Genomic DNA, 21908 nt, shown 5'->3' on the forward strand with positions numbered 1-21908 from the left:
GCCAGAACGACAGGAGTGACGTCATGCTGGCCTATCACCGAGCAAGGCGTCACAAGCACATGACCAGCGACCAATCGGCATAGAAGGTGTCAGAGACATGTGACCTCGTGTCAGCGATGATGTCACCCGCACATGTGCAATGGCTCCAAGATAGGACTTAGTCTCCGGCGCTCGCACATGTGCAGTAGCAAGAAGTCTGGACTTAGTCTCCAGCGCTCGCACATGTGCAGTAGCAAGAAATCTGGACTTAGTCTCCAGCGCTCGCACATGTGCAGTAGCAAGAAATCCGAACATAGTCTCCAGTGCTCGCAGCAACCGTAACAGTACCTCCCCCTCAAGGGCCCCCCTCCCGGCGACGCAGGTAATCGGCAACTAAGTCGGGAGCATGGACAGCCTCCTCAGGCTCCCAAGAGCGATGTTCCGGGCCATAGCCCTCCCAATCTATCAAGAAGAACCTGCGCCCTCTAACCATCTTAAAACCAACTATGGCTCGTACCTCATAGCTAGAGCGAGAGGAATCAGAGGCAGGAGAGTGCACTTCACGAGCGTGAGGTAAAATAGCTGGCTTTAGCAGTGAGACATGGAATTTGTCATGAATCCTAAGATGGACAGGTAACTTCAATTGGTAGACTACAGGATTTACCTGTCGAAGAACCTCATAAGGACCCAGGAAGCGAGGAGCAAATTTGACAGAGCTCACTCTAAGTCTCACGTGTTTTGCAGAGAGCCACACAAAGTCCCCTGGAGAAAAGACAGGAGCCGGGCGACGAAACCGTTCGGACACCGTCTTCATACAGTCCTTAGCTGCTTGGATCGACTCTTGAGTCCGATCCCAAACCTCTCTGGCATTAGTTGCCCAGTCGGCCACAAGAGGAGGAGGTGCAGCAGCGGGAAACGGTACCGGTACCCTAGGGTGTTGCCCATTATTGAGTACGAACGGTGTCTGCCCAGTGGCCTCGGCCAGCGAATTGTTAAGGGCAAATTCTGCCCAGGGTAGGAGGGAGGACCAGTTATCGTGGTTCTCAGCAACAAAGTGTCGAAGGTATATAATCATAGATTGATTGGTACGCTCAACCAAACCATTGGTCTCCGGATGGTATGCCGAAGAGAGATTCAACTCAATTTGCAGAAGGCTACAAACATCTCGCCAGAAACGGGAAGTAAATTGCGGGCCTCTATCACAAATGATACGATCTGGCATCCCGTGAAGCCTAAAGACATGCTTGAGGAATAGTTTGGCTAGTACCCTGGAAGATGGGATTCTCGATAACGGTACGAGATGAACCATCCGGGAGAAATGGTCCGTAATGACCCACACAAATCTATGTCCCTGTGAACATGGAAGATCACCCACAAAGTCCATGCCTACCACCTCCCATGGTCTATCTGGCACTGGTAAAGGATGCAAGAACCCAGCCGGTCTCTGCCGTAATGGACGGTTGCGAGCACACGAGTAGCAGGAACCGACATATCTCTTGACGTGGCTGGCTAAGTGTGGCCACCAATACCACCTCTCCAGTAACTCTTGTGTCCGCCTAATACCAAAATGCCCACCCACCTTTGAGGTGTGGGCCCATGACAGTATATCATTCTGTCGATCAGGCGGAACAAAGGTCTTGCCCGGTGGGATTTGGTCTAACGTCACAGGGGAGAGCGTATGAAAAACCCTGGAGGGAAGAATAAGACGAGGTTCGTCAATCTCCTCCTGGGTAGAAAGCATAGAGCGAGACAGGGCATCTGCCTTGTTATTCTTACTCCCAGACAGATAGTTGATGGAGAAGTGAAAGCGGGAGAAAAACAAGGACCAGCGGGCTTGGCGAGGATTCAGACGCTGAGAGGTTTGTAAGTACGTCAGATTCTTATGGTCTGTATAGACCTGGAAAGGATGTTTCGCTCCTTCCAGCAAGTGACGCCACTCCTCCAAGGCTAATCTCAAGGCGAGCAGTTCCCTATCCCCAATGGTATAGTTTCTCTCTGCCGGTGAAAAGGTTTTAGCAAAGAAGAAACACGGCCTTTTTCTACCTGCACCGTTCTTTTGATACAAGACTGCACCAGCACCCACTGAAGAGGCATCAACCTCTAAGAGGAAGGGCTTACTCTCATCGGGTCTTTGAAGAACGGGAGCAGTTGAAAAGTGTCTTTTTACTGCCTCAAAAGCCTGAGATGTCTCAGTAGACCAGGCTTTGGGATTAGCACCTTTCTTAGTCAAGGCCACCAAAGGGGCCACCAAAGTAGAAAAATGGGGTATGAACTGCCTGTAATAATTTATGAATCCTAAGAAGCGTTGCACCGCCTTCAAGGAATGAGGTTCGGACCATTCCAGGACAGCAGAGAGCTTCGCAGGATCCATAGCCAGACCCTCTTGTGAGATAATGTAACCCAAAAAAGGCAATGAGGACTGCTCGAATACACATTTCTCGAGTTTAGCAAACAATGAGTGCTCCCTTAAACGGGAAAGGACACAAACGACATCCTGACGATGAGTCTCCAGATCAGGAGAAAAAATCAGGATGTCGTCTAGATACACCACTACTGAGGATAACAGTAAATCCCTGAACACATCGCTTACGAAGTCCTGAAATACTGCGGGTGTATTACATAACCCAAAAGGCATGACGAGGTATTCATAGTGACTGTCTCGGGTGTTAAAAGCGGTCTTCCATTCGTCACCCTTTCGAATTCGTACCAAGTTATACGCACCCCGCAGATCCAACTTCGTAAAAACTTGAGCTCCTCTCAGTCTGTCAAAGAGCTCCGAAATTAAAGGTAACGGGTATTTGTTCTTTATTGTGATTGCGTTGAGACCCCTGTAATCTATGCAGGGACGCAAATCACCCTCTTTCTTCCGAACAAAGAAAAACCCAGCTCCCGCGGGAGAGACAGACTTACGAATGAACCCCTTCTCTAAACTCTCTCTTATATAGGTCGACATGGCCTCCGACTCAGGTATCGACAGGGGGTAAACCCTGCCTTTAGGTGGAACCGAACCTGGGATAAGGTCTATGGCACAGTCATACGGCCTATGAGGTGGAAGAACCTCAGCACCCTGTTTGGAGAACACGTCAGCAAAATCCAAATAGGGTGTAGGTATGGGAGAGAGATCAGTTGATGCAACCGCAATGACCTTAGATGGTAAGGGAAGACATCGGGACTGACATTTCGAACCCCAACTAATAATGCTGTCAGACTCCCAGTCAAAGTGAGGAGCATGAGTCCGAAGCCATGGAAGACCCAGAAGGACGTCGTCAATACCCTCAGGCAAAACAAGAAAAGAAATCTCCTCTATGTGACCCTGAGACAGGGAAAGGCGCAAGGGAACTGTCCTCAATGTAATGGAGTCAGACAACATAGTTCCATTAACAACACGGACAGGAATAGGAGCCTCTAACATGATAGAGGGAATATTGTGTCCCTTTACAAATCCTGAGGACACAAAAGTCCCATCAGCTCCAGAATCCACAAAAGCCATAATAGGCCATGTATTCTCAGATAACGAGAGCTGACCTGGGATACAACACTTAGAGGGTGCAGAAGACGTCTCTAGTAACCCCCCTCTAATGGTTACTAGGCCAGGGAGTTTCCCTGCCGACTAGGACACTTGTTGGCATAGTGCCCAGCCTGACGACATACGTAACATATAGGAGGACCAGACTTGCGTAGTCTGGAGAACGTATGACCTAACTCCATAGGAGTGGGAGATGTTTCAGATGCTGAGGAAGATGGTAGTGGACCCTCAACAACTGGAATAGCCCGATGCTTAGGGCATGAGGAAGAGACCTCGAGTCTACGTTCCTTATGGCGTACATCGATCCTCGTTGCTACTGTGATCAAGTCCTCCAGAGAAGCCGGGACCTCACGAGTAGCAAGGGCATCCTTGACATAGCCTGCCAACCCTCTCCAGAAGATAGGAATCAACACCTTCTCTGGCCAATCTAGTTCTGCCACCAGAGTTCTAAAAGCAATGGCATAAAAACTAGTGGATAACGAACCCTGAGATAGATCTAAGAGTCTCAGAGCCGCATCATGGGTAACCTGCGGACCCATGAATACCGCCTTAAGAGCATCAAGAAAGTCTTGATGTCTCAGAGTAACCACATCAGAGCGCTCCCATAGGGGAGTCGCCCATTCTAAGGCTTTGTCCTGAAGTAAGGAGATGATAAAGCCTACTCTGGACCTCTCCGTAGAGAAGCGATAAGAGTTGACCTCTAGGTGTATCTGACACTGACTAATGAAACCACGACATGATCTGGCATCGCCAGAATATCTGTTTGGCAGAGCAAGTCGAGGATCATGTGCAGCTGTCACCATGGTCTGAGGTTTATCCTCTATACTCTTGAGCCACGACTCAAGTACTTGTATGTAACGGTGTAACTGCTGATATTCTGCCATAACTGCCAGACCCTTGGCTCAGTCCTAATGTTACGGGGGGCTGTCTGATAATAACCTAAAGGAGTATCAGACAGTCAGGGTCCACCGTGCAAAGACTTTGCTGCAGACTATGGCAGAGTGCAATACCTCTGTTAACTCACAGAAGGATATAATAAGTAAAGCAATTCCTCCCTTACTTGGAGGGTGTGTGGAATGATCTCTGTTAATAATCACAGAGACAAAGGCAATGTGTGCGAAATGGCACCTACCTAGGTCCGCTCTTCTAGTGGTGCAAAAGAGACGAACAGCAGCGTAAGCCGCACAAAGCTCCTACCTCTGTTCGCTCCCCTAGTGTGCGAGGATACGAACAACTGCCAGACGCAGTATAAGGAACGTTACCCTAGCGGCAACGTCCACCTACGAGTCGAATCACAAGGCCCAGCCAGACCATGTGCCTCAGGCACCTGCCTATGTCCGCTCCCCTAAGAGGTAAGGATACGGACAGCAGCCGAAGCTGTAAGGTATAAGAACGCTACCCTGCCGGTAGCGCTCACCTAGCATAGACAGAGGAATGCCTAGAGGAACGCGCACAGAGCGTCTACTCTTATGCATGAACCAAGAGGACTGAGCGCCATGCGGCGTGTGTCAGGGTCTTATATAGACTCTGTGCCTCATCCAAGATGGAGGACACCAGAGCCAATCCGCTGCCAGAACGACAGGAGTGACGTCATGCTGGCCTATCACCGAGCAAGGTGTCACAAGCACATGACCAGTGACCAATCGGCATAGAAGGTGTCAGAGACATGTGACCTCGTGTCAGCGATGATGTCACCCGCACATGTGCAATGGCTCCAAGATAGGACTTAGTCTCCAGCGCTCGCACATGTGCAGTAGCAAGAAATCTGGACTTAGTCTCCAGCGCTCGCACATGTGCAGTAGCAAGAAATCTGGACTTAGTCTCCAGCGCTCGCACATGTGCAGTAGCAAGAAATCTGGACATAGTCTCCAGTGCTCGCAGCAACCGTAACACTGTCACTGTTGCTCCCATACCTCTGGGGCCAGCTGACACAACACCAGTCTTCCCGAATGGCACCCAGACCAATACCTGCAGCATAACACCTCCACCATTAGGGACTCTGGAAAAGACCAGGCTCAGGTCCGTAGTCAAGCCCCTCCGGGTTTTCTGTGTGTTGTGGCCCAGTGGGTTCACTAACAATAATGCTCGCCCAATGAGCCAACAACCCTAACTTTTGACCTAATCATCCATACATAAACCTAGGTGCCCAAGTCTAACCCTCAACTATTTACTACCTATCCCTAACAACCGTGACCCTAAACGTAAGCCTAACCTCTGCTCTAACTCAACCACTCAACAACTGACCCAAACCTCATTATCTTATGGACTCTTAAGTCCGTAACCACTACCTCTGAGCTCTAGTCCTGTCCATTCTTCTTCACATCTAGCTACAGTTACACAGATAGGACCGCACTGTCATCCTCCCATTTCTGAAATCTATAATGCGCCAATTATTAATGGGAAATGTATGTAAGTCATACTGTATGTATACAATATCAGCGTGTGTTTAATGGAGGATAACAGAGAAAATAATGTGTTAAACAAATTATCCTTCAAGGCATTTCCCATCTACACAAAAAAGTCAATGATGCAAAAAAAACAACAGAAAAAGTGTGGAAAAAACTGTGCTTTTCAGGCTTTTATGATTATCTTTAGTTTTATACACATTAGATGCTTATATCATACAATTGCCTCCATTATCTCCATACAGCTGAGATATGAGGAGGACTGTCCATCAGTAGTTTTAGGTCTTCATCTTTGACCTTCTTCAAGAACAATGTCCAACTTTGAGGTGTAACACTCCGTTAAAATGCATCTTAGTATAAAAGTAAAATTCTTCAGGCATTGAATGGAAACCAGGTTTGGGCACCTTGTTATCATAGTAATGGTGAGGAATGTTGTGCCCTTCCGGATCTTGCGAAAATGGCCAAAACCCATAAAGAGTGATCTTCTTACAGAGCTCGATTGCTGCGCTAACCAGCATGAGTCCAGTAGACAAACGCTTCACCTTCAGTCCCTTCTTCCTCCAGTACATTGAGATGTTCCTAAGGTATCCCGGATGGAAAAAGATAACTTTGTTTGGCAAATCAAAGTCTTGTATCGTATGTAAAACTCGGAAAGAGACATCCATGTTGTGTTTGTATGAAAAGGCTGGTAAGAGGATCATGGCTGAGTTATAGTCCTTCACCAGGTCAATGAATGGCCTCCTTCTCTCGTAGAGTTTATGAAACCTGCAAGAAAAAATAGATGAAAATGCAACAGTAAAGGAATGACAACCCTCCCATTGCCACTCAAAAACATCATCGATATGATGTAGAAATGGACAAAAGTGACAAGAAATGGAGAAGTAGCTTTAACTTTAAACATGTGGTATTGAATATTGGAATGAGAAGAATTAGTCATCAAAGGTCCATCTCACTTGCTCGAGAAGATACTCGGATTTGCACTGACAATATCTGCCTTGGTGCCGATATCATCGGTTATGGTCATGGGTGGCAAATTAAACCTGTAACAGAAGGAACATACAGTAAAGAGATGAGCTCAATCATTTCCATATGAAAAGGCCAGAGTTTCTTTACTTCTTAACAGATTATAAGACATCATGGAGTAAGAAACAGATGATGAGGAAACAGGAAGAAAACAGAAGATTCACCGATTGCAAGATATGACATAAGGAAGGACTAATGCTCATAAAGGCACACAAGGCTTGAAGGTGTTGTTCCAACTGAACAACGTCTCCATATGAGAAAACTATACCTCATAACCATAACCTATCATGTAACAAGGCACGGGTGCCCCCAATGGGGCAAACCCGTGTCTAGCACACACTCCTAAATAATATGAAAAAAACAAGAGAACCTGGAATAATAAATGGTGCAAAGCAATTACAAAGTTTATTAATGTGTGGGATAGACAAGACACAAAAAAGAAAAAATGGGCATATAAAACACCATAAAAGACAAAAATGGGGGAGTAAGAAGGAAGTAATAACCCCAAGGGAATGGCTGCAGCATGTACAGGAAAGATCAGAGGTAGATGGAATACAGGTACAATATCCTGACTAGCAAATATTACAGGCACAATGTAAATGTAAGAGCATAGGCGATCGCCTTCCCTCCCTGATGAAGCGGTGTCCACAGGGGCATTATTTGACTTTGCGAAACGTACGTTGGAGGTCTAGGAGGCTTGCTTTCATGGGGGATCCTCTCTATTGGGAACCATGGCTTTTTTGCACTTAGCACTTTCAAAGCGTTTTTTCTTTATTTTCAGGACATTGTAACTGTTCTGTGTCGATTGCATGTGATAGAGTGGATTCTATATATGCACTGCACTTACAGCAGCTTCATGGTTTGTCTTATATTAATTGTACTTGGCACTTTATAACTACTTTATGCTGCTGTATTTGCACTGTATCCGCTATTGCACTTTATGACTATTTATTTATTATATGCTGTTACATTTACATTGGGCCTGTAATATTTGCTAGTCAGGATATTGTACCTGTATTCCATCTACCTCTGATCTTTCCTGTACATGCTGCAGCCATTCCCTTGGGGTTATTACTTCCTTCTTACTCCCCCATTTTTGTCTTTTATGGTGTTTTATATGGCCATTTTTTCTTTTTTGTGTCTTGTCTATCCCACACATTAATAAACTTTGTTATTGCTTTGCACCATTTATTATTCCAGGTTCTCTTGTTTTTTCTTAACATCTACATATGCCTAGTGGGAAAAGAGAACATCATAAAAATGAGTCATTTTTGTCATGACTGCTGCTGGTCCCTGCAGTCTGGTGAGAGGCTTGCTCTGTGGGGCCTCACTCAGGGACTCGCGCTGCTTTATCCCAGCGTGGTTTTCCCCGGAGTGTTGCCAGTTATAGTCTTGCATCACAGCGTGATAGCCTGATCCCGGTAAGTGCTCTTGATTCTGCCCCCTCTGTAGTCCGTCCTTCATGACTTGCAGCCTACTCTGTTTCTTGTCTCCCTTCAGTTTACCTCTCTTGCTCCCAGTAACCTGTTCCTTCCCAGGTCTCCTCCCCCCACAACTTGATCTCCCGGTTCCGACCTCGGCTAGTGACTGACCCCGTCTCTGCTCACCCTTGCCTCCTGACTCTACCTCCTGGTCTCTGATCTCCGACTCGCCCCTGACGCTGTCTCCTACTGCGAGACTGTACCGCCCCTGCAGCAGTCGAAGTGCTCGGATCCAGGGGTTGCCGTAGCTCGAGGGTCTCTGGACCAGGGGGCTTGCGGCCACTCGAATGTAAGGGGGTATTTACAGGGGATAAATGTTTGCGATGCCACCTGCCGGTTGCGGTAAGGGGAGTACCGCCACTGCCGAAGGGAGTACCGGGGCAGATGGTGTTGGGGCAGCATCCCTATTTGTGTCAGTCCCTCCGCAGATAGGGATGGCCCTGGACAGTGGGGGATTGGTGAGCGGGTGGCTTGGCCTTGTTACGGCAGGGTTCAGGGATCAAGTTACTCACTGCGGTAGTCTTGGTGCTGGATTAGGTGGAATAAGCAGACACTCACACAGATGGTAAACCAAAGTCTTTAGGCACCGCAGTCTCTACGGGGGGAGCCCGTCCAGGTCCCGCTCTCACCGGTGTCACTTGGTAAATCCGGAGCCCTGCCTTCGTGCAAAAATTGATTGACTGTTGTGGCCCCTTGGCTTGAAGCTTTCGGTGCCCCGCTACCCATTTGTATGGCAGCTGTGCTCTTGATGGCTGGCACTTGGGATTTTAGTGGGTTGTGTACTTTGGAGAACCCTATCCCCCGTGTTGTGCTGATGCCTTCAATCTGTGAGCTCTTGGGGAAAGTTCATAAAGAGAAGATCCTCCACAGGTTAATTACCAGGATGGATAAACCTGCTCCTGACTTAGGGTCCTGTACCCCATCGTGCTCGGTATCGGTAAGGTAATTGGGCTCTCTGGTGCCGACTGTCCTCCTAGACTTCATCTGTTACGCCCTTGTCCAGTACCCCTGCTACCGGTCCCCAACTCCTGTGGTCCCGGACCACCGTCTGTGTCCCAACCTGTTGCCTCCCTGGGAGCTACAACTCCCCAGCTCCTCACTCTCTGAGAGCTAACACTCGACCTCTCAGCTCTCCACTTCCTCCCACCCCCAATCTTCCTGACCCCTAGGTGGGTGGCCCTGCTCCAACCTGACCAACCCACTAGTGTGTCTTTACAGGTCATGGTGTGAGTTGGGGTTGGGATTTGTAGTGCGGGTGTTAGTGACACCATTGTTGGGAACCTGGAACTATGGGGGGTAGGCCCTGCACCCTGGGGGACACGATGCAGTTCCCTGAAGCACCCTGATGTATTCAGGGGTGCTACACGAGCTCACGGCTTTGCCCCTGCTAGTATGACTTCTCTTTGTCATTGGTGAGTGATTACTCCTGCCTTACCTTTCTCACCGGTGTACTGGCTCCTCCTAGTGGTTACATTACACTTTTACTCAAGGTCTCCCTCTGTTAGCCAAAGTGTGGAGCTGCTAAGAGCGGTACATGACCTAAAGGACATTGCACCTATTGATGCTACATTTCCCCTGGGGGTATTCACATTAAAAAGGTTGCTTATTTTGATGTCACGTTAACATTTTCCCTATTTATCAGCCCTGTAAAACCTTGACATTAAGAAGGGACACCCACTATGATCCTCCTTCAATAAGTCACACAAGTCATACTACATATCTGGCTGGCAGTGGTGTACAAAGGCAAAGTAATCTGTCAGGGGTCTACAAGAGCGGGGTCCTCATTGATCAGCCGATTGCCAGTGGGGAAGCATTTGTGTCTCGTAACCCAACATCTTCCAAAGAGATTGAATCAACTGAACAAAGTCTGCTTTAAAGCTTGAGCCAGCATGCATCGAGCCGCTCGAAGCCGCAGGGAGTGACCCCTGAATAGGAAATGTAGCACTAGGGTGTACTTTAAATGATCCAAGCGTGAGTGCCCATGTGGTAGGTTGGAAGAGCAAATACTATATTTCAGTCAGAATTAAAGAAAAGCCACAGCCACACCATAATTTACCAGAAAAATGATGTAACAATATAGTAAACCATAATGATCATAATGACTGGATGGGGACTAGGACAAGTCGTTTATACTTAGATACAAACAGGAGAAAATACGACCAGAGTCCAAGGTACAAAAAGTGAAAACCTTTATTGAGTGGAAAGGTGCGGAACGGCACAGACCAAGTGTGGACATAGGCAGGGTATCACTGAATAAAGGGATCATACCCAACTACTGACAGATCATTAACAATCAATAAATGTGACATATCATATGAAAAATAATTTACACATATATATGCTCAAAAAGTCAGTAGTCCTCCAGGGAGTCAAAAGAGCTGCTGAACATCAATATACTAAGGTCCCAGTCTGAACAAATTACCCCTTATGGCGATCGTAGCAACCATATGTAATGTATATTAAATATTTATATTATTAATGTGGGTCATACCATGCATGAGGGGAAAAGGGTGGAGGAGGGACCCTGGCGCCCCAAACGCCAGAAAAACCAAAACCAGTTCAATTAATCATTATTACCTGGAGAGATGCTGTGATCAACCAAAGCCTGTGTACAACCCGACGGCCGTTTCGGCAATGAAGCCTTTGTCAGCCTTTGTTAGTATATTGATGTTCAGCAGCTCTTTTGACTCCCTGGAGGACTACTGACTTTTTGAGCATATATATGTGTAAATTATTTTTCATATGATATGTCACATTTATTGATTGTTAATGATCTGTCAGTAGTTGGGTATGATCCCTTTATTCAGTGATCACCTGCCTATGTCCACACTTGGTCTGTGCCACTCCGCACCTTTCCATTTAATAAAAGTTTTTCACTTTTTGTACCTTGGACTCTGGTCGTATTTTCTCCTGTTTGTATATTTCAGTCAGAGTAGAATACATACAATCATCAGTTTGTCACCTGAACACATAATCCGCTTTGTCAATTTCACGCCCACAAAAACTGTTTTGCAAAATTCCTCCATTTCCAACAATGGCACAAGTGTCTAAGGGTTTACTGGAGAATGGTGAAACCTGGAAAAAAAATGGGCAATCAGCGTCATTTTACCAAGCGCAGAAATGGGTACATACATGACGTACCGCCACGGCAGGAAGTGGCTGCCGCCGGTGATTTTCCACAATCTCATCTGTATCTGGCTCGGTTTAATTGTCTCTGAACTGAAAACAAATCTGAAGTTTGCTCTATTTAAGGTGTTTGGTGTTAGACATTTTATATGGATCCATCTTACAGCAAATACCTGCTCACATCTCATTAGGCGGCACCGCCTCCTTCTTTGTATTCATGCATAAGCTCAAGTGGATAGATAATGATAACTTACTAATTGGGGTTTCCCTTGGTATTTCTTTAGGTCAATAGTTCCCAATCATAAAGGTATCGCCAACATAGAGTTCTCCACCAGGAGATCACCAACAACTCACCCAATCTCATAATAAAAGTGAAAAACATTTTGTTTTTTTAAAAATCCCTACTTAGTATTTTTAGAACTATGGTGGATCAAACAGTAGAAATGAAGACAGGGTTAATCTCCTGTGCCGCCACAAGGTCCAAACGGTATAAGGTAGAATATGATTTATTGGTCAACGCGTTTCAATGTCATTAAGACTTCTTCATCAGGACAATCAACCAATCTGATGAAGAAGTCTTGATGACTTTGAAACGCGTTGACCAATAAATGATATTCTACCTTATACCGTTTGGACCTTGTGGAGGCACAGGAGATTAACCCTTTCTTCATTTCTACTGTTTGATCTCCATGTACGTTTCTGCAGCGGCCTACAGGCGTTTATGGTGGTTGTGACCTACACAACCACAAGTGGTGAGCCCCTCTAAGTTATTCCTCATATTTTGCGTTTGATAAGACCCTATTTGCACTATTATCTTTCCAGCTTCACTTTGATCTTCATATTTAGAACTATGGTGGAGAAACACTGCTCTTTCCTCAGCCAATCAATACAAGTGTGTGTTCCTGGTCCTGAAGGTTGTATATCCTTCCGTCACCAGGAGGAACTTAGTTCACCCTCTACATAGATTATAATTTCTTCTTCTTTCTCCTGATTTATGTCAGTAAGAGGGAAACTATCCCAGCTCTTGATTACTTGATGACATCTTGAATACTGGTAGACAAGGCTGAGAATAGCAGCTGCAGCGCCTTGCAGGAAAAAATCCACAACTTAAGGCTTTACTGTATGGTTAATCTATGATATAGCCCCAACAATATAGCCACTTCTGGACCCTAGTCCCTTCGAATTGCAACCGCACCCTGAAAGTATCAGCCCCAGTGACATATCCAGCTCCTCAGAATTCTTATAGATGATGAAGTGTTGACTTTGACCCTGATCTGTAGCCATGCTTATAGCCGGTGTCTTCGTTTTGTTCTTTTGGATTTGTCACCCTTACATGATGCTGACCTTCTCATCCCTACCAGCACATATTCTCATTAATTTTTCATCTCTACTTCCATCCTAACCATTCAAATGTTAATGACTAGGGATGAGCAAATGTATTCGCCACTATTCGGTATCTGACGGATAATGGGGTATTCGAGGTATCCGCTCTCCGACGGCTAATATGGTATTCACTCTGATACTTTCATTTTCGTTTCTGGACTTCCTGGCGCCATTTTCCAGCCATTGAACACATCTGACGTTGCTTGCCCTCACAGTAACGCCGCAGCTATCTTTGTTGTGGTGTTACTGTGATTGGCTTGACCACACAGAGTCATAGGGGATATATAAGGCAGCCACCATTTTGTGTGCATGCATTCATTCCTGAGCTGCCGGTGTACTGAGACTGTACTGTGTGCGGTACAGGTTTTTTCCAGCCAACTAATACTAGTCCTTCTAAGGGCTGACGATATTTAGCATTAGCTGCTGGCGACTGTGTAAATCATAGAAACAGGTATAGGGGCAGTGCAGTGCATTCTATGAGATAGTGTTCCTGCTGCAGAATCCAAAATAGTTCTTCTAAGGGCTGAAGATATTTAGCAATAGCTGCTGTGGCTGTGTAAATCTTAGAAACAGGTATAGGGACAGTGCAGTGCGTTCTATGAGATAGTGTTCCTGCTGCACAATCCAAAATAGTCCTTCTAAGGGCTGAAGATATTTAGCATTAGCTGCTAGCGGCTGTGTAAATCATAGAAACAGGTATAGGGACAGTGCAGTGCGTTCTATGAGATAGTGTTCCTGCTGCAGAATCCAAAATAGTCCTTCTAAGGGCTGAAGATATTTAGCATTAGCTGCTAGCGGCTGTGTAAATCATGGAAACAGGTATAGGGACAGTGCAGTGCGTTCTATGAGATAGTGTTCCTGCTGCACAATCCAAAATAGTCCTTCTAAGGGCTGAAGATATTTAGCATTAGCTGCTAGCGGCTGTGTAAATCATAGAAACAGGTATAGGGACAGTGCAGTGCGTTCTATGAGATAGTGTTCCTGCTTCAGAATCCAAAATAGTCCTTCTAAGGGCTGAAGATATTTAGCATTAGCTGCTAGCGGCTGTGTAAATCATAGAAACAGGTATAGGGACAGTGCAGTGCGTTCTATGAGATAGTGTTCCTGCTGCAGAATCCAAAATAGTCCTTCTAAGGGCTGAAGATATTTAGCATTAGCTGCTAGTGGCTGTGTAAATCATGGAAACAGGTATAGGGACAGTGCAGTGTGTTCTATGAGATAGTGTTCCTGCTGCACAATCCAAAATAGTTCTTATAAGGGCCAAAGACAGTGTCCTCTGTGCTAGCAGCTGTGTACATCATAGAACAAGGTTTAGGGACAGTGTTAGTGCATTGCTTAGTTAGGTGACATCCGTTCCTGTTTTAAACTGGACAAAAAAAAATCCTCTTATTAGTGGTGCATACGATCTGTTACTGCAGTGTGTGATATAAGAATAGCTTATTCACAGGCAGGGAGAGATTTAAAGCTGTTCTGCCGTATGCTACTAATAATCAACAATCTCAGCACTGCTACATCCCTTGTGTCTGTTATACTAGCAACAGGTATTACAACTTGCAAAAAAAAAGGTCCCAAAATTGTAAAAACAAGGGGTTCGGGTGTAGTGTAGTGTCTGTCAGCCACCATCTCAATTCATACCAGCTCAGCAGCGTCCTTGTGTTGGCTTCATAGTGTACATAAACTCCATAGTATCCCACTGCTAAAAAAAATAGTGTAAGTTTAAAATAAATAAATAAATATAATTGCTTTCACAGCCTGTAGTTTTGCCTGAAGCCAAATTAATATATAGCATCCTGGTGGTGGCGTCTTCATATCTTACAGCACCTACATAGTGTCCTGCTCTTACTAACACAGTCTGAGTGCCAAAAACCAATGCTAAAATAAAAGTGTTGTCAAACCCTGTTTTCTTTTGGGGCTAAAAGACATTCACAACATCTTTGTCGACTCCTCCAAGTGGTAGTTTGTCCAATAAAGGTGCCTTTTGGTTTTTAGACTTACAGAAGCAGCTATCGTGAGAAACTATTAACACAAGTTTAACAACCCGGCATAAGTGTTGTTCCAATGCCTGTAGAAAAGGTCACATTACAGTATTCACCTTGAATAATCAAACCAAAAAAATGGGAAAAAGAGGGGGTAAGGGCCGTGGACAAGGTGGTAGTGACAGTAGTGGTCGCCCAAGCAGTGTGATCGAGCCGAAGAAAAAGGTCCCTGCTTTATCGACCTCTGCCTTCCTATCCCAATTTTCTTCTCTACGTGGGAAAGCACTCTTACGCCCTAAACAGTGCAAACAGGTACCGTATTTTTCGGACTATAAGACGCACCAGACTATAAGACGCACCCTGGTTTTAGAGGACGAAAATAGGAAAATAAAATTTTAAGCAAAAAATGTGGTCATGACACACTGTCATGGGGCGAGGGTCTGCTGCTGACACTGTTATGGGGGTAATGTACCCAAATTCTCTACTAAGGTGCCGCATCCTGGTAATGATCCTCCCTGCCTCGTATATACAGTATATGTCCCTCATCCTGCTATATACCGTAATCCTGCCATATGGCCGCATCCTGCTATATACTGGCATGTGGCCGCATCCTGCTATATAACCTATCATGGCATATGGCCCCATCTGGCTCATAATATGCCCCCATCCGGTTCATAATATGCCCCCATCCGGCTCATAATATGCCCCCATCCGGTTCATAATATGCCCCCATCTGGTTCATAATATGCCCCCATCCGGTTCATAATATGCCCCCATCCGGCTCATAATATGCCCCCATCCGGTTCATAATATGCCCCCATCCGGCTCATAATATGCCCCCATCCGGCTCATAATATGCCCCCATCCGGCTCATAATATGCCCCCATCCGGCTCATAATATGCCCCCATCCGGCTCATAATATGCCCCCATCCGGCTCATAATATGCCCCCATCCGGCTCATAATATGCCCCCATCCAGCTCATAATATGCCCCCATCCGGCTCATAATATGTCCCTCATCTTGCTATATACCGTAATCCTGCCATATGGCCACATCCTGCTATATACTGGCATGTGGCCGCATCCTGCTATATAACCCATCATGGCATATGGCCCCATCTGGCTCATAATATGCCCCCATCTGGTTCATAATATGCCCCCATCTGGTTCATAATATGCCCCCATCCGGCTCATAATATGCCCCCATCCGGCTCATAATATGCCCCCATCCGGCTCATAATATGCCCCCATCCAGCTCATAATATGCCCCCATCCGGCTCATAATATGTCCCTCATCTTGCTATATACCGTAATCCTGCCATATGGCCACATCCTGCTATATACTGGCATGTGGCCGCATCCTGCTATATAACCCATCATGGCATATGGCCCCATCTGGCTCATAATATGCCCCCATCTGGTTCATAATATGCCCCCATCTGGCTCATAATATGCCCCCATCCAGTTCATAATATGCCCCCATCCTGGTGTATGGCCGCATCCTGTGGCACATAAAAAAAATAAACGTTCATACTCACCTCACTTTACCTCACTCCCTGCAGCATCGCTCGTCCTCCCGTCTGTGTCAACGGCAGCGCCGCTGATTGGAGCCGTTCCCATTACCCTGCTGGATCGCGATCATCTCCTGTGTCTGTGCCAGTGTCCCGGCGGCTGCGTGTGGACACGTGCGCACAGCGATGACGTCATCGCTGTGCGCGCCGCTAGTCTCCACTCAGTCGCCGGCACAAACACAGGAGATGATCGCGATCCAGCAGGGTAATGGGGCGGCTCCAATCAGCGGCGCTGCCGCTGACACAGACGGGAGGACGAGCGATGCTGCAGGGGAACGGTGAGTATTGTACACTGATTCACTGCTCCCCGCGCTGATGATGATGCACGGGGGGCAGTGAATACAGCCGCACATGATCACTCCAGGCCGTAGTTGCCAGGGGTGATCATGCGAGCCGGCTGTTTATCCCCCGCCCATCATCCCGCCCACCTGTCAGCGCCGGCTTCAGCGCTGAGGGATGATGGGCGGGGGATGAGCGTGCATATTAAATGAGCGGGTCCACGTGGTCACAGCAGGCTGCTACAGCCTGCTCGTGCGCCCGATGACCCGCTCCACCGCAGCACCCACATTCCCCGCAGCCACATTCAGACCATAAGACGCACCCCCCACTTTCCCCCAACATTTAGGGGGAAAAAAGTGCGTCTTATGGTCCGAAAAATACGGTAACTGGTTGGCTAGCAGAAAATGCCTCCAGTTACTTGCCGAGTAGCAAATCCCAAGGGTCCACACAGACAGACCTGAGTAGCCTAGAGGCTGGCTCATCGAATCCTCAGCCTTGTCCTCCTTCTTCACAACATCAGTATTCTAAGGAAACATATGACACCAAAGCAGGTTACTCTAAGGAACTGTTTACGGGACCCTTTGACCTTTCTTGCCTCTCACCGCACAACACCACCAACGCAGGTGAGGCCATGGTGTGCAGTGATGCACAGATCTTTGAGCACCCAAGGCCAGAAGAAAGCCATATTGTTGGCCATGACATGCTGGGTAATCAGGTGGAAGTAGTGGAGGATGATGTGACACAGTTGCCCTAAGGTCAACCTGAAACCTCCATTCCCGAAGATGTTGACCTTCAGGAATTTGAAGACGACGAGATCGATGAGGTGACTGATCCAACATAGAAGGGTGGCATGGATTGCGAAAGCAACAGTGCTGAGGAGCATGTGCCCAAAGTCCTCAAAAAGACTGTAAGACATAGGGTTTCGACCACTGCCAGAAGTCAATCAACTGTGCACATGACACCACCACCTGTGGCAGCTCAGAGTCCAAGGGTCCATGCACCACCTCAGCCATCTCAGAGTCCAAGGGTACGTGGTGCGATTGTGTGGGAGTTTTTTCCAAGAGTCCTTCGGACAAAACGGTTCCCATTTGTCAAATCTGTCAGACCAAGCTTAGCAGAGGCAGAAATACTTCCAGCTTGGGCACCTCCAGCATGAGAAACCATATGTTAGCCAAGCACACCAGTGAAACAGCCCTAGGTGAAAAACATGATTTCCAGACTCAAAACTCTGCCATTTCCCCTGGGCTCCCTGCTTCCCAAACTAGTGTGCAAGAAGATGGCGCTGATGCCTCTTTCTCCAAACCTGATGTTGGCCAAACGCAATCATTAACGACCACATTCGCTTCAGTGTCCCAGCGTTCCGTTCAGTTGTCCATACCACAGACCTTTGAAAAGAAGCGAAAATACCCTGTTACGCACCCAGGAGCAGAAACCATAACTGCACACATTGCACGATTGATAGCCCTTGAGATGTTGCCGTATCGGCTTGTGGGAACAGAGGCTTTCCGTGACCTTTTGGCAGTGTTAGAACATTGCTACTCTGTGCCTAGCCACCACTATTTTTTTCGTTGTGCCATCCCCGGGCTCCACAATCACGTGTCTGTAAACATCAAATGGGCTCTCACCAATGCCATAACAGGGAAGATCCACTTAACCACAGACACGTGGACAAGCGGAAGTGGACAGGCACGCTATGTGCTGCCCCCGCGTCAGCAGCCGGGCTGCTCGGGTCCGTATCCGCGGTGGCTCGAGGGGACTTCAGACCCAGGGGTCCTGCGGCCACTCGCAATAAAAAGGGGGAAGTATTTACAGGGGACTGTATGGTTAAAGTTCGTGACGCCACCCAAGGAGTGTGGTAAGGTGGAGAACAACCGCTGCCGTTGGGCGGCGATGGGATGGCAGCCAGGTGTTTAACCCCTCCGTGGGTAGGGGGAATGCGCCGCAGCTCGGTGATGCTGGTGAAGGGATATCGCTGGGGAGGTAAGGGGCACTGCGTCCTCACTCAGTCCAATAACGCTGACACCGACAAGTTGTAAACCAAAGGTCTCAGCACCGCTGCAGCAGGGAGGGACCATGCCTGGATCTCGTGCCCTTTGGTGTTGCTTGTTAGCCTGTGGCCTTTTCCATGGCACCTTCTTTACTGATTGGCCCCCTGTAGTATAGAACTAGTCGGGTCCCACTCTCCCATATGGCTAACGGAGCGAGCTTGCTCTCGGGGTTCATGCTTGGGATTTTCTGGACTATGTATTGGGAAAGTCCTATCCCCCTCGCTGCGCTGGTACCACGATTTTGGAGCGGGTGGAGAACGAATCTTGAAGGCTCCATCCTCATCGGGTGATTTACCAGGACGCTTGAAGATACTTCCCGGCCTAGGGTCCACATACCCCGTCGTGCCCTGGCCTCTGCCTGGAGATGGCACAAGGCCGCCGGCTGCCCTCCTCGGCAGTTCCGTGCCCCTTATCACGATCCCCTGCAACCGGGGTTCCAGCTACTACTAGGCCCAGACCAACGTCTGCCACCTAGTAGTCTCCAGGAGTCCTGCTCCCCAACCTCTCCAGTTGAGAGTCTCTTCTCCGCTGCCTTGTGACCTCTCCTCTTGAGAGTCACTCCACAACTGTCTGCTCCTGACACTCCTGATCCTCCCTAACCAACCCCCCAAGTAAGCGGCCCTATTCCCTTTAGTCTACCCAATGGTGTGTCTGGTGGTTGTGGTACAGAGTATTCCTAGGGTTTTGATTAGCTTGTTCTTAGCAACACCAAAGGTCAGGGATCCATAACCAAGGAGGAGTGGATACTGTGCAGAAGGGCAGATTGCACAAAACCCTGTGATGACCTGATAGGCCAGTGCGTCACATTCCCCCTTGGCTCATCCCTGAGCTACAGGACACCGGAGGTTTATTTCGCGATAAGGAACGCCCACCTAGGGGTCTAGACAGCAGGGGCGGGAAACACAACGGTTCAAGTCTGGAGTTCTAGTGTAGAGTTCAAGTTGAGAGGAGTGGAAGCTGGGCTAGGTGTAGCTCTAGCGAAGGTGAAGCTCAAGTGACTGGCGCCAGGGTTGGAGCCCTGGTGCATTGGCTAGGTGGCAGATGGTGGTCTCCGTCAGCAGGTGATGGGAAGACGGCAGCGGGAGATCCGAGGTGGACCGGGGCAGGGTTGTAGCCCGCCGGTACCGATACCAGAGACCCGACCCGGAAACCGTGCACAGAGGGTGTACTTGGACCCTGAAGCCAGGACCAGAACCAACGGCCTAGCTAATTAACCAATTGAGGGCAGAATTATAGGTCCTGTCCCATCCTAAGTCCCGAAAAGAGACAACCACCCACAGAGAGGAATAGGGCATCCGCCAGAGCCTGGTAGATCCCACCGGTCAGCGTTAGTGGGCACGGCTCCACAGGTACACAAGAAGCCGGGAGCGGACTCCCGTGTTCCATACCGGGAAGTCTAACACAAACAAAGACAGTGCAGAGGGAAAGACGGTGACCACCAGCCAGGGTGGGGGATCAAAGTACAACCAGCCGTGGCGGCCAGCCACCAGCACCTTGGTTTACCAAAAGACTTGTGTAATATATTCAACTCTGAGTAACCAAACATCCCCTGGTACGTCCGGGCGCGCAGGCCCCTGCCATCGCCATCCCCTGCACAGAGCCACCGGGTCCCGGGGCAACCAACCCTACCCACGGAGGGGTTAACATCCAGCTGCCATTACATCTCCCCTGGGTATCCCACAACAGCATCGGTGGTGCCACACTTCACCACACACCGTGGGTGGCGTCTCGAACTGAATACAGCCAAGCCAGTACAATTATGCCCCCCTTTTTATTTGGCGTGTCCGCGTGACCCCCGGGTACGGAGGATCCCTCAAGCCACACAGCAGGTCCGGATCCAAGCAGCCCAGCTGCTACAGGCGTGGGGGCGGCACACCTCCATTTCCATGATCACCAATGCCAACTGTGCCCGGGACGACAGTATCATTCTGCGGCCATTTCCTCCATAACGGGGCACCCATGCTGCTACTGGGGTACTGGAACCCGAATCACTTTCTTCCATCGCTTCCGGTTCCAAGTCCACAGTAACCAGGTCAATTTGGTCGGGAGCCACAGACTGATCATCTCTTTTAGAAATTGAGGGGTCCGCAGCCGGTGGTGCAGGCAGCGCCTCGGGGTCAGCCGCAGCGGAGGGTGAAGGCGACAGCGACTGAGTGCTGGCCTGGAGTGGGGGCGGCTCAGATCACACAGCCGCATCGGCCGGAGTAGGGAAATTATCTGGGAATGGGTAACCGCTTACCCGCTCCTGCGTACTCACTCAGTCCAATAACGCTGACCCCGACAACTTGTAAACCAAAGGTCTGAGCACCACTGCAGCAGGGAGGGAGCATGCCTGGATCCCATGCCCATTGGTGTTGCTTGTTAGCCTGTGGCCTTTTCCGTGGCACCTTCTTTACTGGTTGGCCCCTGTAGTATAGAACTAGTTGGGTCCCGCTCACCCGTATGGCTAACTGAGTGAACTTGCGCTCAGGGTTCACGCTTGGGATTTTCTGGACTATGTATTTGGAAAGTCCTATCCCCCTCGTTGTACTAGTAGCTTGATTTTGGAGCAGGTGGAGAACGAATCTTGAAGGCTCCGTCCTCGTCGGGTGAATTACCCGGACGCTTGAAGCTACTTCCCGGCCTAGGGTCCACGTACCCCGTCATGCACTGGCCCCTGCCTGGAGATGGCACAAGTCCGCCGGTTGCCCTCCTCGGCAGTTCCGTGCCCCTTATCACAATCCCCTGTGACCGGGGTTCCAGCTCCTACCAGGCCCAGACCAACGCCTGCCACCTAGTAATCTACAGGAGCCCTGCTCCCCAACCTCTCCACTTGAGAGTCTCTTCTCCACTGCCTTGTGACCTCTCCTCTTGAGAGTCACTCCACAACTGTCTGCTCCTGACACTCCTGATCCTCCCTAACCAAGCCCCCAAGTGGGCGGCCCTATTCCCTTCAAGCTACCCATTGGTGTGTCTGGTGGGTGTGGTGCAGAGTGTTCCTAGGGTTTTGATTAGCTTGTTCTTAGCAACACCAAAGGTCAGGGATCCGTAACCAAGGAAGACTGGATACTGTGCAGAAGGGCAGATTGCACAATAACCTGAGATGACCTGATAGGCCAGGGCATACATCTC

General features: G+C 48.4%; 1 protein-coding gene across 1 annotated transcript in view; it reads right to left on the bottom strand.

Moving 5' to 3' along the window:
* Positions 1-5955: 5955 nt before the first annotated feature.
* The window catches only part of LOC142302177 (alpha-2,8-sialyltransferase 8F-like), a 46940-nt gene continuing 30987 nt past the window's right edge, over positions 5956-21908 (bottom strand). Inside the window, exons 5-7 of the mRNA XM_075343261.1 lie at positions 11377-11489; positions 6864-6950; positions 5956-6675 (exon numbers count right to left, since the gene is read on the bottom strand). Coding sequence (XP_075199376.1) covers positions 6213-6675; positions 6864-6950; positions 11377-11489 — 663 coding nt within the window. The 3' untranslated portion in view covers positions 5956-6212. The remainder of the gene's footprint in view (positions 6676-6863; positions 6951-11376; positions 11490-21908) is intronic.

Source organism: Anomaloglossus baeobatrachus, chromosome 4 (assembly GCF_048569485.1).
Source record: "Anomaloglossus baeobatrachus isolate aAnoBae1 chromosome 4, aAnoBae1.hap1, whole genome shotgun sequence".
NCBI classification, from domain to species: domain Eukaryota; kingdom Metazoa; phylum Chordata; class Amphibia; order Anura; family Aromobatidae; genus Anomaloglossus; species Anomaloglossus baeobatrachus.